This window comes from Drosophila bipectinata, chromosome 2R (assembly GCF_030179905.1).
Source record: "Drosophila bipectinata strain 14024-0381.07 chromosome 2R, DbipHiC1v2, whole genome shotgun sequence".
Lineage (NCBI taxonomy): Eukaryota > Metazoa > Arthropoda > Insecta > Diptera > Drosophilidae > Drosophila > Drosophila bipectinata.
In genome coordinates this window covers 21,331,379-21,348,667 of record NC_091737.1, presented here as the reverse complement: position 1 = coordinate 21,348,667, position 17,289 = coordinate 21,331,379, and the positions used below count along the sequence as shown (strand labels likewise).

The window sequence follows — 17,289 nt, the reverse complement described above, 5'->3', positions numbered from 1 at the left end:
CACAATGGTTATTGAGGTGCATCACGAAGCCATAGGGTTATCTGGTTATATTTCAATAAGTTGGGAAAAGATTAATGTATCACACAACTTAAGCAAAATCGATAAATAAGGAAGCCAAGTTACGACACTCCCTCAGCGCCTCAAGTTGCAACATTCAAGTCTCGCTGGGAATATGCATTCTTCAATAGTTTGAGTTTGAGAGCCATTTTGACCCAAATTGCGGTGTGGCACATCTTAGCGAAATTAAACCGCGCTCGTCTCTGGGAAATCTTCGTTTTTTATTCACATCTACGAGTATGAGTAGGTTCTGCGGTGGTGTGTGGATGTGCTCACACTAATTAATGCGACACCTGCCTTGTGTCACGTTCTAGTTAGGGTTCCATTTTTAATTTTCATTTTCAGATTTAATGAACGCAAGCATTTTCAATTTTAATCTGGAAAAGCCGCAAAACTTTGGCTAGCCGCCATCATTAGCCGTTGTAAGCCGTCAGGCGTCAGCCTGTCATTAAAAATGGCTTAAATGACAGGCCCAGTGGGGAGGTCCTTTTTGCGGCACGTGTTTTGGGGAAAAACAAGAAATTGGATAGGTAGTTGCTAGTTTCCGTTTCCTAACAGGGTTTATATTTCATTTAATATCCTTAAATATGGATAATGTGGACAACTATAAAAAAAGAGCCTTAATTAGGTTCTTGTCAAGATCGAAACTTCCCAAAAGCGCATGAAGCTTCAAGGATTGTGCCAGCAAGGACACACCAAGAAATGAGGATGAATGGAACGCAGAGAGCAAAAATTGCAATGTTTCCATTAGCGGCAGGAATCGAAGCAGAGGCAGTAAAATTTAAAAAAGCCATTTTGCCTTTTGTTCTCCGACTTTCTCCTTTTTGCGTCCAGCATTGAAATGCATTTTCCCCTTAGAACTGGTGGTAGTGGCACTGCCACTGCCACTGCCCCTTTGCCTTTGTGCCGCTTAGCTTACTGGGTTTTGTGGCTGCGGGCCGATTCCGGTTTGAAGTAGCAGCCATAGTGCTATATGCTATATGCTGGGAAGTACATGAAATACTAGGTATGTATTTGCAAGAGTCCCGGGCACGATGTTTGTGTTTGTGTAACGAGGTCACTGCTTTAGGACAAAAGTTCTCAACTTGAAAATTACACATTCTGGAAATCAGTAAAAAAAATACTATAAAGTACTGAGTACTATGCAGGCCAGATGTTTTGGGGGGGGCGTGGCCTGGCCAGAACCGACATATATCTTTGACTCTGGCCCGGGCCCTGCTGCACAACTGTTGCCTTTATTCCGGCTTATCAGCCTGTGAAATGCGCCATTCAAATGCAAATGTGCAGCGCAATTAAAAATGTGCACACTCCCTGGCAGGAGCCAATTTAAATATATATGCTTTTGCTTACCCACATATAACGCATAAGTGGGTGTATGGAATTTAATTAGCTGGGACCTTCGGGTCCGGCGCGAGAGCGCTGCAGGCCATTAACAAGTAATGCTGGCAATGGACTCGGGACTGGGTTAATGCGGGAGGCATTACGGTTGCTGGGGCTTCCTTTTGGTCGTCCTTTAATCGCTTAAAGCCAAACTATTCAAAGAGCCTCTAACTGAAAGAGCAATCCACCTGGATGGACTGAATGGTCGCTTGTAAATATTCAATTTCACACTCTGCCACAACCGCGCCCACTCAACAACACACCACCCAGCCCGCCCACACACACACAGTATCTGTCAGCCAGATTGGCCGCAAAAATCGGCTTGTCGCTGCCGGCAAATAAAGTCGCACATATTTTCAAATAAAGCCGCCGTTATCACAAATTGACAGCAAAGTATTGTGCGGCAAGCCGTCTACTTTTGTTGCCAACTGTGCGCCCGTATAGGGCAGTGTGTGGCAGTCTGGGCGTGTGTGGGTTAGAGCCCGAAATGGGCAAATGGCCGAATGGCAAAATGGCCAAATGACCAAATGGCTTCATGCGGTCGGCCAACAGAACGGAACGGGACCCGACTTCCGCTTCCGGTTACACATGCACAGCTGGAAAGTACTCTGTGGTTGAAGGCTTCTGGCACTACGCTGATTGCGGCTTGCAGGCCACCCCTCCCTCGACACTCTCTCCTCCAACCACCAACCCTCCTCCACCCCAAAAAAAAACTAATAAGTTGACAATATGAAGGGGCTATATGGGCCATAGGCTTAAACCAAACAATATTAAACAGGCAATCTGCCGCTGGGGCTGGGGGCTAGCCGATTTCGGCCAACATATTGCCTTTGTTCGGTCTGTCATTTTAACTTCAGTCGGTTGTCGACGAATAGTTCAGTTCAAATCTAGTATCTGTACAGCAACTAGCCGTCCAAATTCTAAAACACAAAAATCATCAAGCGACAAGCATTGATTAGACTACTCTTAGTCAACGTTTTATGTTCTTTTGTGGTTCAGACCATACCATTTCGATTCCTTCTTAGTGCCATGGACGGTGGTGGAGATAACCAGCAGTCGGAGAGATTCTTCCGCAGACAGGAGGAGATCGGCCGTGTCGAGGCTCGGCGCCAGGGTCGTGCCTCCAACGTCTTAGAGGTTTCTCAGGCTGAGATTGATGCTGCTAACCCTCCCATGGATGGTCTGGAGACCCGCCGTGTCGAGGCTCGGCGCCAGAGTCGTGCCTTCAACGTCTTAAGGGTTTCTCAGGCTGAGATTGACGCTGCTAACCCCCCCATGGATGGTCTGGAGACCCGCCGTGTCGTGGCTCGGCACCAGCAACGTGCCTCCAACGTCTTAAGGGTTTCTCAGGCTGAGATTGACGCTGCTTTCCCCCCCATGGTTGGTCTGGATCCGCCTCGCTCATGGGAACAAATTCGTGAAGCCCATGAAGCTGTATTCAACAATCCAGGAGTTGTATCTAGTAAATATTTTAAAAAACGAAAATGACAACCGGTGCATCCTGGCTTTAGCTTTTAGTAGCCGGAAACAGCTATACGGTTTTCTACCTTTGATCATTGTTATACCCGGTGCTCTGTAGCCTTTAAAGGTGACCTTTATAGAATGATAGAGCTTGGAGTACCGGGTATTATTTAATATATACCTATATATGTTTTTATATATTTTCTTTTTTTCCTGCAGGTTTCGTTCCACTGCGGAGGGAGGTCCTTTACGGAACTTTACCTAATCCAAACGTAACCCGTCGAACTGAGGATTCGGGCTTCGAGTCTGACAACTAGGGTTAAAAAACAGAATTTCAAGCTTTCATCAAATCAAAATATGTTAAATTCAAATTAAAACATAGGCCCCTTCAACATGGATTACACGATTGTTCAATGTTCCAACTTACCTTCGCCAAAATTTACTTATTCCATTCGTATCTTAATAAAAGAATGTGAAGCTTGTTAATTACTTATCTGGGTTTCGGTTTATTTATTTCAATTTGAATTTAATCGTTCATTTAAAACAAACTCCATTGAAACGCAGTGTGTTAATGTGTAGATTACTTGAGAGTTGTAGTTATATTTATTTTACACACATATATATTACGCATTTTATAGTTCTGTATACATTTTTAATACGCCTCATTCGCGACGAATGTTCTATGGGATTCATTTCGATTTCATTTGTATTTTTAGTTGTGTTTATATTTATATTTGTATTTGTGTTTTGCGTTTGCGTTTCTCTTGTGGAACATCAATAATAAATATTTACGGTCGCATCCGGTGTGTATGGTCGGGTATTTCAAGTAAATGTGTGTGTACGTACGTATATTTTGCTTTTTGATTTTATAGTTCCATATGTCCATATAGTTTTGATCGACATTGCCTACGGTTTATATAAAAACTCATTTGGATTTCATTTGTATTCATTACTTGCCCTTATAATCGAAATTCTTTCCTACTTTTCAAGTACATACATATTATATATTCTCACTTAAAATAACTCGTCTCGAATGAATCAATGTCTATCACGCCTAAAATTCTTTAGAAATAAATTTAAAAAAAATCAACCTGCATAGTTGCAAATTTAGAAATCACTGAATCGATACGACAGTTTCTAAGAATATAACTTTAAAATTGTTATTACTACACGATATGGTGTCTTCCTTTGCTATATTCAACTTCGTTCAATTATCTTCATGTACAATCAACACGTCCGCACATTACGTATTTTAAATGTTGAAATGAAGCACAAATAATAAACAGAATCTTGTTTGGTTTTAGTATAAAAATTATAAATATTAACACGTTTATTCATTATTTGTCATTGTTCAGTTTTTTTCGTTATAGATTTAGTTTCCTATATTTGTATAATTAATTTCTGGTGATCGGCTGTCTCCCGCTTTTCGAATTCAAAACATTTCGCGCCTTTGTCTCATTGTCAGTCGGGAAATAAGGTTTGAAGTATTCGAACTGAATTCAATATACGTATAGATAATATATAGATATAGATATATATATATAGGTTTTTGTATATATATGTATCTGTTGTGGTACATCTATAAATTCTTTAAAAGTTCTACTGCTGTATACATTCAATGGTTTCTGTCTGGTTGTCTGATATTCGATAAACTACGTTTTGGGGGAGAGATGACTTCGCTTCCTTATAAAATGCAAAAACACTCGGCTTAAATCTAGACTGTGCCTCATACATCTTCTCTCCTCTGGTCTGTTTAGATCAATATATATATATAGTATATAGTATATATATGTATGTTAGCTGATAGGTATTCGTTTAAAGAGTGCTCAGGACACTCGTGATAGGGAGGGCTTTACACTGAAATCCATACAATTTATGTTTAGTTGAGTTAGTTGAGACGTCTGGACATGCAATATGAAAGTGGGTGCTGACTTGGAGAGTGTCTGTCACATTTATTCGATTCAATTCGCCCTCGATGACATGCTGCAGTTAGTGGCTTCGGTTTCCTGTTTAAATCAAGATTTAATCTATTGAGAAATTCCAACAGCTGCTCCTCCTCCTCCGGCGCACCTTACAGCACTAGCCCGTAACCTCAGTAACCGGTCGCGTCGAACAAGTCCGGAAGAACGAGGGGCGGACAGTTGTGCGGACTGCAGGTGACGCTCGGCATCTCGTCGGGGGTCACGGCATCCGTGCAGATGCACTGCAGACAGTTGCCCGTATCCTGTGGCAGAATGTCGCCAATTTTATACAGTTTCCCTGCAACAAACAGAACACAAAGCACCAACAACAGCCACAACACCGAAACCGAGTTCGATTTGCAGTTAAATGCGATTAGGAAGTGAACAATTCTGACGGCCAGCAATAAAATGTAGTTTGTTGCGGGAAAGTGCTTTGCAAGGTGGTACACAGAAAAAAATATTTCTTATTAAAATGTATAAACAAAATAATTTAAAAACAAACTAAGGGGGAACAAATCATTAAAAATGTTCCAGAAACCCAATTGTGTGTGTTTCTTTTAAAGTTTTAATTAAAATTAATGTATTTTTCTCAGTAAGATAATTTTTTTTATAGAAGAATGGAAAACATACATTTAATTGATTTAAATAATTTAGTTCATAGCTGTCATTAAGTTTATTGCATTATTTAAATTAGAAATGCATCACTTTATATTTTTATCGTAAAAAAAATCCTTTTCCATAAAAAACTTGTTTAATAGGTTTTCAGACTAAGTATCTTCATAAACATCACAAAGCACATTAAAAAATAACTGAATATTAAATGAATAATTACCAAAAAAAGAGAATAAAAAACAATTATTAAAATGGACTACAAAAAATGATTAACAAGCTTTTAATAAAACGAAAAAAAGAATGCTCATTAAAAAGAGAAGGCTGTGCATTTGAACTACATTTATGAACCACAAAATGATGTTTTAAATAAGTTTGCATGTTAGTGGCTTGTTTTAAATTAATTATTTACTAAAAAAAGCAAATTCAAGTGATTTTCTCTGTGCACCTAACCCTGGGAGTCATTCGCTGACTTGAATGCTTACCCAAAACATTGCACATACGCCCCGGTGCCATCGGCGTGGTTGTTATAATTGTTGTCATGGTGTATGGCAGGACAATCGAGCTCTGCTGAGTGTTGTCCTGATTGCTACCGCTTCTGGCTATGCTGCTGCTGCTGATGCTGCTACTGCTACTGGCCGCCTGCGGGTCCATTGTTGTTACTCCCGCTGCTCTATCGCTGTTGCCGGCGCTCTCGCCCGACGTTCTGTTGCCATTTGCAATTAAATCCGTTTGGCGACGAGGATGCACATCAACTGCAGTTAGTGTAATGTCAATATTGACAACGCTCCCATTGAATTCACTGCTGTAATCATTGTACGAGCTGCGAAAGAAGACAGCATCGGCAATTCCATTCCCGTTGCCATTGTCTTTGGAAGCATTGCTGCTGTTGCTGTTGCTGTTGCTCCTGTCACTTTTGTTGGTGATGCCCACATCATCGATTATTGTCGATGCTGGCGTTTCCTGCTCCAAGTTGTCGTCGAGCGGGTTCGTGTTGTCGCCATTCAGCTCGGTGGATGTCAGCCATCGATGGAAGGCGTCATCCGACTCCTCCGGGTCGTGTCCACTGCGATCATGTTGCAGCTGTCCGGTCTGAAAGCGAAAAGTAAAACACTGATGGTTAATTCGACTTGACTGAATAGTAAATAATAAACCAACTCAAGCATGAAAAACTCCATTACGAGACAGCATTTCAGGCTCACTGGTTACACTCGATGGGATGTGAAGACCCGGTGGCAGCCAATGAAGTGCCCCAAATTCTAATTGGGCACTCGAAAGTGCAGGAACAAGAGGTTACACAAAGTAAGGCACCGAATTAAAGGATACCTCTAAACTAATGATATAATTAATTATAAAAATAAGGACACTTTTATGCATTATTTTCAGAGTTTATAAGTTTTGAAAACATAAACCCAAACATGATGAGAAAACTTGCTAAAATACAAAGTTTATGTGCAGCCTTATGTGTAACCCTAGGATACCTTCACGCAGAGCATAAACAAGGATGCCAAAGACCCTTCCCAGGGACTCTACTCACATTCGGGACTGCGACTGTGGCCATGGCTTTCTCCAGACCAGACAGCGTGCTTGTCACCATTTCATTTGTTCTTGTCGTCGTTGTAGTTGTTGTTGCCGGTGTCACAGATGATGTTGCTGGTGCTGCTGCTAGTTGGAAGGGAACGCCTGACTGGGTTGTCATCAACGCCTTGGTGGTGGTGGTGGTGCTGCTGCTACTGGCCGGCCATTGTGTGGGTCCTGCCTTTGGCCGCTTTGTTGGTGGCTCTGGCAAAATATCGCTGTCGGTTTCCGCCTCATCAAAGTTTTTATCAGCAGTCACGTCGGCAGTGAGTTCAACGCCTGCATCTGCTTGATTTCCAGCTCCTGCTGCTCCCGATTCAGCTGCCTTTTGTCGCGACAACGCCTCCTTTTGCTCCTGTTGCTGCTGCTGGAGTTGGTGTTGCAATCGTTGCTTTTCGTGCAGCAAATGCTGCTGATGGTGCTGGTGTTGATGGTGCTCATGCTCCTCGGTCTTGTAATCGTAATAAAGCACGGCCGGCAAGTTTTCGGGAAAATTTAAGATTTTGCTGGCCGAATGCGGTTGCTGGTGTGGATGATGCTGTTGCTGTTCGGAATGTGGGGGAGTGGCCACCACTGGCTGCTGATAATGCGTTGCCTTTGCGGCCTGATTAACAGCCAGAGCCTCCGCATTTGGCTGCTGCTTTTCAGCCAACTTTGGTTTCTGCTGCTGTTGCTGCTGCTGCTGCTGCTGCTCGTGTTTGTGTTGCTTGATTATATTGTAGTTGCCACCATCGTCGCTCTGATGCTTTTGTTTTTGCTTCTGCTGATGCGGGAGCTGCTGCTTTATGCCAGACTTTTTATAATCCGGCATATTCTGCTTCTGCTGCTCCTGCTTCAGCTTCTGCCTGTGGCTGTGGTAAACTTCGTAGTCATTAAAATTCTTTTGATTCTTGCGATGCTTATGCCGCTTGCCAACTTTCCTAGCCGTTTTATGCACTTTTGTTGACTTTCCCGTTGTGCTATCTTGCCGATACGGATCTGAATAGTCGCCCTCGCCGTCGTCGTCGTCGCCATAGCCATAGCCATAGCCATCGTCTTCGCTGTCTCCATCGCGGTTGCTGTTCCTGTTGCTGTGGCTTTCTGACATCTCGACTGTCTCCGGTGCGGCTACCGATGCCGCCACCGCCTTCGCCCTGTTTACATTGGCCTTATCTGGGAATTCGAGTAAGAAAAAGGCAGAAAGTTTCTTGTTATATTATGCATGCCATGGATGGAAGACCAGGCCAGAACAGAAGCCTGCTGGGAAACTAACCGCACTTCTCCCACCAGCAAAATATCTCGCCGTCCATGCACAGGCACACCTCGCAGGCATCCAGCCGGGGCACCTGTTTTCAGATACGAATAGGAAAATCATAAGATATGATATTTTCAAAGCTTCACAATTGTTCGTATGTACAAGTATGTTTGTAGGTATCTATTCGTATTGGCAACCAAATCCTCAATCAACATGCAAAACGATTTGAAAGCTCAGTGATGCAACAAGCAAAGCATTGGAGCTATAAAAGGTAACTAACAAATGCAGCCAAGAGCCCGTTTGGAGTCTACAATCCAACAAAATTGCCCCTAATTGGGTAAGGAAGCTTTAAGATACCTTAAACAAGATACGTTTTCAATAAACTATTTTACTTTTGCTTTGGAATTTTATTGATAAAAAGGCTATACACATTTTAGAAGAAAAGAAAGATTCTCTGTCTATAGCATCCTTTCCTTTAATTAGCTTAGTTAAAGAAATTTCTTAGTTTATTACTTTATACTTTCAAACTTTTATGTTGTTTATTAAGTGACTTTTAAATCTTCATTAAAAGCTTAATATATTATTTAGTTAATTCTAAATTAAACAAACTCTAAGTTCATCTAAATGTTGTCATTTCTGTTTCTAAAATATTACTTTAAATAATTCCCTTTTTAAAAAATCCATCAAAATAAAAGTCTTTCTATCCTTTTTTTCAAAAATTCCTTGTTACCTTCTGTCCGTGCGTGTACTTGTGGCCGTTGGTGAAGCAAGCGGCTGCTCGACTGTGCGGCTCCAGCTCCTCTTCCTCCGCTGAGCCGGCCGGATCTGTGCCACTAGCCGCTGGAATCCCCTGAGCCCGTGTCGAGCCGGTATCCAAGCCGTCATCGTGTCCGGCCTCCGCCCTCTGACGCTGCAGCTCCGCTTCGCTGAGCATCTGCTGGGAGAGAAGGCGGGCGTCGTACTTCGCCTGCGATTGAGCCGTGTCCAGGTCATAGTTGAAGTCATCATGCTCGTCTAGATACTCAAAGGGCAAAGCTGCATGGAGGAAAACAAATTCCAAATAATCCCATGCTGATATGACTCTCACATGCGCACCAATAAGAACAAACTTAGGGGGGGAATTCTTATTTCCTAACTCTTTTTGGTGGTTGGATTAAGGTTTCAATTTTATTTGTTTTTAAGTTTAAAGAAAGCTTGGAAAAGTAATCTCTCCTAGTTCTCGGTACTCCTATTTAAAGTTTATATTACTCAAAATAACAATAAATACTGTAGCCTGAGACACATCCGGGGGAAGCATATGGAACTGATCAGCAAGCTGTTGCCGCTTTTTCAAATAAAATTCTTGGATAAATTTCCAAAAAGGCCATAAACGGTGGCGCTGCTGGCATTTTATTATGCATATTTGATAAATTATCATAAAAATAAGAAGTCAAATAAATCACTGGCTACTGGCCGCATAAAAGCCAGCAGTCTGGCTGTGCTGGATTGTGCATATGGATGTGTTGTTTTATGGAAAGCAGTTGTCATTAAATCAAAAGGCTGCACTCATTATGACATAAAAGTGGCAAATGGAAATCGTGAAGAGTGAACGCGTAAAACGCCCATAAAAATTCAAAGTGAAACGCTTGCCGTAATTTATGTAATACGGATTTAATAAGGCTGTAAAATGAGTTTTTCCGTTTTTATTCCTTGTGCCATTCCATAACTCAAGCCAAGCCAAACCAAGCCAAGACCCAGAGAGGTACTTAAGCCAGTGATGGAAAATGCAGAGTGTAATGACGACTCACCATGGGTTCGGGGGTAAAATAATCCTTGGATGGTGCACAGCAGCAGGAGGCAGGACCTCAAGGAATTGCCGTTTGTCATGCTGCTGCGGAAGTTTCTGTCGCTCCTAATAATCCCAAGAAGAATCTCACTTTCGGCGGATTTTACGGATGGCATTGCACTTTACTGGCTGCACATTACTTGCACATTTTTTTTGCTTGCAACTGCGTTTGCCTTTGGCTAACACACAAACAAACACACACACATACGCAATACACAGCCACCGCACACACAGTAGCACTGATACAGATTTGGTAAAGGACACCGATGTTTGTTCGCCGATTTGGGTTGCTCCGGTGCTTTCTTTATCCGTCTGTTTGTTTACGCTTTCGTTGGCTGTGTTTACGCTGGCACTTTATATCGTAGTCGTACTAGCAGTCGCAGTCGCTGCTGTTTTTATCTCACTCGAGCTGTTTGTTATTCTTAGAATGCACACTTGTACTTTTTCATGTTGCCACTTGGGAGTGGTAGTGGAAATGGAAGTGGTATTTCTGCACTTACAATGCCACCGTTAAATGTAGGCGCCCGTAAGTAGGCAACGGTTTCGCGCAGCCCCGCCAATTTATGGAAGACTGAATGTAAATGGAAACTCAACTACTGCCATTAGGCCGCTTATATTGAATTTATTTCGCCAAGTTCGTAATTGCACAACTGTGATTCGTTCTACCTTCTGCCCATATAATCCTCAGCAGAGCTACTGCCCCCACATTCCGACCTCTTTCCCTCTACGGATCTACGTGCCTGGCCGGATGGCTGACTGAATGGCTGGTTGGCTGCCTGACTGGTTGGTTGGGCGAGGAAAACCCAGCCAAGCCAACAAGTGTTTCCCCAAGAACGTGCCTTATGTAATCAGTGAAAGGAAGCTGCGGCAGCTGCGATTGCTACGTTTTGTGGTGGCCAATTTCAAATGAAATTGAATCCCATTAACTAATCATAAAGAAGTGAAAGCGAAGCAAAGGATAGAGTAAGCATCCACTGAGAAAAACAAACTAATATAAATATAAATATAAATAAAGATTTTTTTTACTGTGGGATATTGTCCTGTGCCCACTGCCAGTAGTGTTTACTCAATGGGCCAGGGTAAATGCACTGTCAATCTACTTAATTTATGGCACAAGGGAAAGCAAAGCAGAGCCAAGCTTAGCTAACCAAACAACAACACTTGAGCCTAGGACCCACTCGTAGGTGAGTAGAAGTTGCCAGGAAATCGGAATGTGAGCTGCGAGGACCTGACAAAACAAAACAAAACCAAATGAAAGCATCCGCAGGAGGTAGCCGGAGAACGGAAATTCATTGCCAGTCCCGGCCACGTTTGAAGTGTGAGAAATTAGCGCCATGCCAGCGGCAATATCACGCACACGAGCACAATCCCACTCACACACATCGCACCCCACATCCACCCACACCGACTGTCAACCGCCGCACACACACACACATTGATAGATGAAACTAAGCTCGCTGGAAGCCATAACTTCTAATAAAAACAGTCCGAACGGTGTGGGCCCACTACCGCCTGGCCTTGCCTTGCCATGCCTTGCCTGGTAATATTTAATTTACTTTTAATTTGCGACAATTTCCGTTCGACTTGATTGTATTTCAATTGCACTAAGCACGGCAATGTTAAATTCCATGAATTATTCGCGACTCTTTTTGTCGCCGCAGCTCACTTTCCGTTTGTTTGCATTTAATTATAATTAATAGGACGAGGGCGCATTGGATTGAGAATTGTGCTTCTCTAATTACATTTTATGTTAATTGAATGCACTTGGCATGCGAATACTTTAAATCCCCGCCCGGACTCTGGCGTCGGCATCTGTCCGTCACACACGGCGGCTACGCGATAACTGACACAAGCTCACTACCGTCGCACTCGCTTCTCAGCTACGTTCCGAGTTCCGCGTTCGGCGTTCGATGCTCGACTCAACGCTGCGACGCCTGCTGTGTCCTGCGGATGCTGTGTCCTTTCTATTTATTGCACACACACACAGCCGAGCCGTCGACAACTCAATCGCCGCTCTCGGCTCTCGCTCGGAGAGATGCGCTCTTCGTCCGAGCCACGTTTATGAATGAGTTGTGCGCATTAAACACAGCCGGTCCTGTGCTAACAGAGCGCTGTTAATACTCTGTTGGCCGGCGGATTCATGCAAATTGCATTAAAGCGAAACAGTTATGTGCCGTTATTCTGGCCTTTTTCCTGCAAATTGCATTTGCCCATCCGCCACTTTGACGGCGAGGACGCCTTAAGGACTTTCTGGCCTGCATTCCCAACCAGAAATTGCATTTCACCTGCCTCCGGCGGCATGCAAAACAATGTCAGATGGCGGCGCGGAAAAGGAACTGAAACCTCGTCAGAGATTACTATATTATAATATCTCAGCTACAGCAATAACTAATACATTTGCATAAGCTACATCACTAAATGAGAGCTTTGTTATGTTTGTTTCGATTAAATAATCCTTTTAAGAATCGGATGAGAATTAGGGAAGATATAGCCATCACCGTGGGCCATATAGGGGAAAACCCCATTTTCAAGGGATCCCATCACGAAAAATGGACAAAAAATCTAAAAAATATTTTGTCTCAGGATTTTGATGCAGAATGGTGGAAAATCGATCTAGAAATCGTTTAAGGTACTCTGCTTGAGAATCGGATGAGAATTGGGGAAGTTATAGCCATCACAGTGGACCCTATAGGGGAAAACCCCATTTTCAAGGGATCCCATCAGAAAAATGGACAAAAAATCTAAAAAATATTTTGTCTCAGGATTTTGATGCAGAATGATGCAGAATCGATCTAGAAATCGTTTAAGGTACTCCGCTTGAGATTCGGATGAGAATTGGGGAAGATATAGCTATCCCTGTGAGCCATATAGGGGAAAACCCCATTTTCAAGGGATCCCATCAGAAAAATGGACAAAAAATCTAAAAAATATTTTGTCTCAGGATTTTGATGCAGAATCGATCTAGAAATCGTTTAAGGTACTCCGCTTGAGAATCGGATGAGAAATGGGGAAGATATAGCCATCACCGTGGGCCCTATAAGGGAAAACCCCATTTTCAAGGGATCCCTTCACAAAAAAAGACAAAAAATCTAAAAAATATTTTGTCTCAGGATTTTGATGCAGAATGGTGGCAAATCGATCTAGAAATCGTTTAAGGTACTCTGCTTGAGAATCGGATGAGAATTGGGGAAGTTATAGCCATCACAGTGGACCCTATAGGGGAAAACCCCATTTTCAAGGGATCCCATCAGAAAAATGGACAAAAAATCTAAAAAATATTTTGTCTCAGGATTTTGATTTGATCCACCAGCAGAATGGTGGAGAATCGATCTAGAAATCGTTTAAGGTATTCCGCTTGAGAATCGGATGAGAATTGGGGAAGATATAGCTATCCCTGTGAGCCATATAGGGGAAAACCCCATTTTCAAGGGATCCCATCAGAAAAATGGACAAAAAATCTAAAAAATATTTTGTCTCAGGATTTTGATTTGATCCACCAGCAGAATGGTGGAGAATCGATCTAGAAATCGTTTAAGGTACTCCGCTTGAGAATCGGATGAGAATTGGGGAAGTTATAGCCATCACAGTGGACCCTATAGGGGAAAACCCCATTTTCAAGGGATCCCATCAGAAAAATGGACAAAAAATCTAAAAAATATTTTGTCTCAGGATTTTGATTTGATCCACCAGCAGAATGGTGGAGAATCGATCTAGAAATCGTTTAAGGTATTCCGCTTGAGAATCGGATGAGAATTGGGGAAGATATAGCTATCCCTGTGAGCCATATAGGGGAAAACCCCATTTTCAAGGGATCCCATCAGAAAAATGGACAAAAAATCTAAAAAATATTTTGTCTCAGGATTTTGATTTGATCCACCAGCAGAATGGTGGAGAATCGATCTAGAAATCGTTTAAGGTATTCCGCTTGAGAATCGGATGAGAATTGGGGAAGATATAGCTATCCCTGTGAGCCATATAGGGGAAAACCCCATTTTCAAGGGATCCCATCAGAAAAATGGACAAAAAATCTAAAAAATATTTTGTCTTAGGATTTTGATTTGATCCACCAGTAGAATGGTGGAGAATCGATCTAGAAATCGTTTAAGGTACTCCGCTTGAGAATCGGATGAGAATTGGGGAAGATATAGCTATCCCTGTGAGCCATTTAGGGGAAAACCCCATTTTCAAGGGATCCCATCAGAAAAATGGACAAAAAATCTAAAAAATATTTTGTCTCAGGATTTTGATGCAGAATCGATCTAGAAATCGTTTAAGGTACTCCGCTTGAGAATCGGATGAGAAATGGGGAAGATATAGCCATCACCGTGGGCCCTATAAGGGAAAACCCCATTTTCAAGGGATCCCTTCACAAAAAAAGACAAAAAATCTAAAAAATATTTTGTCTCAGGATTTTGATGCAGAATGGTGGCAAATCGATCTAGAAATCGTTTAAGGTACTCTGCTTGAGAATCGGATGAGAATTGGGGAAGTTATAGCCATCACAGTGGACCCTATAGGGGAAAACCCCATTTTCAAGGGATCCCATCAGAAAAATGGACAAAAAATCTAAAAAATATTTTGTCTCAGGATTTTGATTTGATCCACCAGCAGAATGGTGGAGAATCGATCTAGAAATCGTTTAAGGTATTCCGCTTGAGAATCGGATGAGAATTGGGGAAGATATAGCTATCCCTGTGAGCCATATAGGGGAAAACCCCATTTTCAAGGGATCCCATCAGAAAAATGGACAAAAAATCTAAAAAATATTTTGTCTTAGGATTTTGATTTGATCCACCAGTAGAATGGTGGAGAATCGATCTAGAAATCGTTTAAGGTACTCCGCTTGAGAATCGGATGAGAATTGGGGAAGTTATAGCCATCACAGTGGACCCTATAGGGGAAAACCCCATTTTCAAGGGATCCCATCAGAAAAATGGACAAAAAATCTAAAAAATATTTTGTCTCAGGATTTTAATTTGATCCACCAGCAGAATGGTGGAGAATCGATCTAGAAATCGTTTAAGGTATTCCGCTTGAGAATCGGATGAGAATTGGGGAAGATATAGCTATCCCTGTGAGCCATATAGGGGAAAACCCCATTTTCAAGGGATCCCATCAGAAAAATGGACAAAAAATCTAAAAAATATTTTGTCTCAGGATTTTGATTTGATCCACCAGCAGAATGGTGGAGAATCGATCTAGAAATTGTTTAAGGTACTCCGCTTGAGAATCGGATGAGAATTGGGGAAGTTATAGCCATCACAGTGGACCCTATAGGGGAAAACCCCATTTTCAAGGGATCCCATCAGAAAAATGGACAAAAAATCTAAAAAATATTTTGTCTCAGGATTTTGATTTGATCCACCAGCAGAATGGTGGAGAATCGATCTAGAAATCGTTTAAGGTATTCCGCTTGAGAATCGGATGAGAATTGGGGAAGATATAGTCATCACCGTGGGCCCTATAGGGGAAAACCCCATTTTCAAGGGATCGCATCAGAAAAATGGACAAAAAATCTAAAAAATATTTTGTCTCAGGATTTTGATGCAGAATGATGCAGAATCGATCTAGAAATCGTTTAAGGTATTCCGCTTGAGAATCGCATGAGAATTGGGGATGTTATAGCCATCACAGTGGACCCCATAGGGGAAAACCCCATTTTCAAGGAATCCCATCAGAAAAATGGACAAAAAATCTAAAAAATATTTTGTCTCAGGATTTTGATTTGATCCACCAGCAGAATGGTGGAGAATCGATCTAGAAATCGTTTAAGGTATTCCGCTTCAGAATCGGATGAGAATTGGGGAAGATATAGCTATCCCTGTGAGCCATATAGGGGAAAACCCCATTTTCAAGGGATCCCATCAGAAAAATGGACAAAAAATCTAAAAAATATTTTGTCTCAGGATTTTGATGCAGAATGATGCAGAATCGATCTAGAAATCGGTTAAGGTACTCCGCTTGAGAATCGGATGAGAATTGGGGAAGTTATAGCCATTACAGTGGACCCTATAGGGGAAAACCCCATTTTCAAGGGATCCCATCAGAAAAATGGACAAAAAATCTAAAAAATATTTTGTCTCAGGATTTTGATGCAGAATGATGCAGAATCGATCTAGAAATCGTTTAAGGTACTCCGCTTGAGATTCGGATGAGAATTGGGGAAGATATAGCTATCCCTGTGAGCCATATAGGGGAAAACCCCATTTTCAAGGGATCCCATCAGAAAAATGGACAAAAAATCTAAAAAATATTTTGTCTCAGGATTTTGATGCAGAATGGTGGAGAATCGATCTAGAAATCGTTTAAGGTATTCCGCTTGAGAATCGGATGAGAATTGGGGAAGATATAGTCATCACCGTGGGCCCTATAGGGGAAAACCCCATTTTCAAGGGATCCCATCAGAAAAATGGACAAAAAATCTAAAAAATATTTTGTCTCAGGATTTTGATGCAGAATGATGCAGAATCGATCTAGAAATCGTTTAAGGTACTCCGCTTGAGATTCGGATGAGAATTGGGGAAGATATAGCTATCCCTGTGAGCCATATAGGGGAAAACCCCATTTTCAAGGGATCCCATCAGAAAAATGGACAAAAAATCTAAAAAATGTTTTGTCTCAGGATTTTGATGCAGAATGGTGGCAAATCGATCTAGAAATCGTTTAAGGTACTCCACTTGAGAATCGGATGAGAATTGGGGAAGATATAGACATCAGTGTGGACCTTGTAGGGGAAAACCCCATTTTCAAGGTATCCCATCAGAAAAGTGGACAAAAAATCTAAAAAATATTTTGCCTCAGGATTTTGATGCAGAATGCTGGCAAGTCGATCTAGAAATCGTTTAAGGTATTCCGCTTGAGATTCGGATGAGAATTGGGGAAGATATAGCCATAACTGAGGGCCATACATGGGACTATATCCTATAGCTGTCATGAACAATCGGAACATTTCTTCTTCTCAATATATTTAAAAAATTTTTATTTAGTTAGCATGTTTTTTAAATGAAAAGAAAGCATGGACATTGTGTTCTTGAAAGGAATATGTGTGTTATGAAACACATATCCTGTGGACTGAATGGCATGAAGATTTTAGCGAAATACAAAATGTGTTGGGGCATTGCCACCGCCTGTTAAAGTTGGGCTCTAAGTACCGGGCATAAAGTGTAAATATGTAAATGACAAAA

General features: G+C 41.8%; 2 protein-coding genes across 10 annotated transcripts; one reads left to right on the top strand and one right to left on the bottom strand.

Annotated features, from left to right (window-relative positions):
• The first annotated feature begins 2,293 nt into the window (after positions 1-2,293).
• LOC108123264 (uncharacterized) lies at positions 2,294-3,391 on the top strand. The gene is made up of 2 exons (XM_017238389.3): positions 2,294-2,899; positions 3,118-3,391. The coding sequence occupies exons 1-2, from the start codon at positions 2,467-2,469 to the stop codon at positions 3,213-3,215; spliced, it is 531 nt and encodes a 176-aa protein (XP_017093878.2). The 5' UTR covers positions 2,294-2,466; the 3' UTR covers positions 3,216-3,391.
• A 13-nt stretch (positions 3,392-3,404) lies between these two features.
• On the bottom strand, positions 3,405-12,035 carry LOC108123263 (probable serine/threonine-protein kinase MARK-A). 9 transcript variants are annotated; one of them, XM_070278593.1, is made up of 8 exons: positions 11,662-12,035; positions 10,068-10,698; positions 9,011-9,315; positions 8,299-8,371; positions 7,006-8,198; positions 5,954-6,560; positions 4,969-5,157; positions 3,405-4,904 (listed from the first exon to the last, which is right to left on the bottom strand). In XM_070278593.1, exons 2-7 carry the CDS (start codon positions 10,219-10,221, stop codon positions 4,991-4,993), a joined length of 2,499 nt encoding a protein of 832 aa, XP_070134694.1. In that variant the 5' UTR covers positions 10,222-10,698; positions 11,662-12,035; the 3' UTR covers positions 3,405-4,904; positions 4,969-4,990. The 9 variants fall into 9 exon arrangements, with proteins under 9 accessions (XP_070134694.1, XP_070134692.1, XP_017093870.2 ...); XM_070278591.1 differs by having other exon boundaries at positions 3,406-5,157; XM_017238381.3 differs by having other exon boundaries at positions 3,406-5,157; positions 10,068-10,676.
• Positions 12,036-17,289: the final 5,254 nt, after the last annotated feature.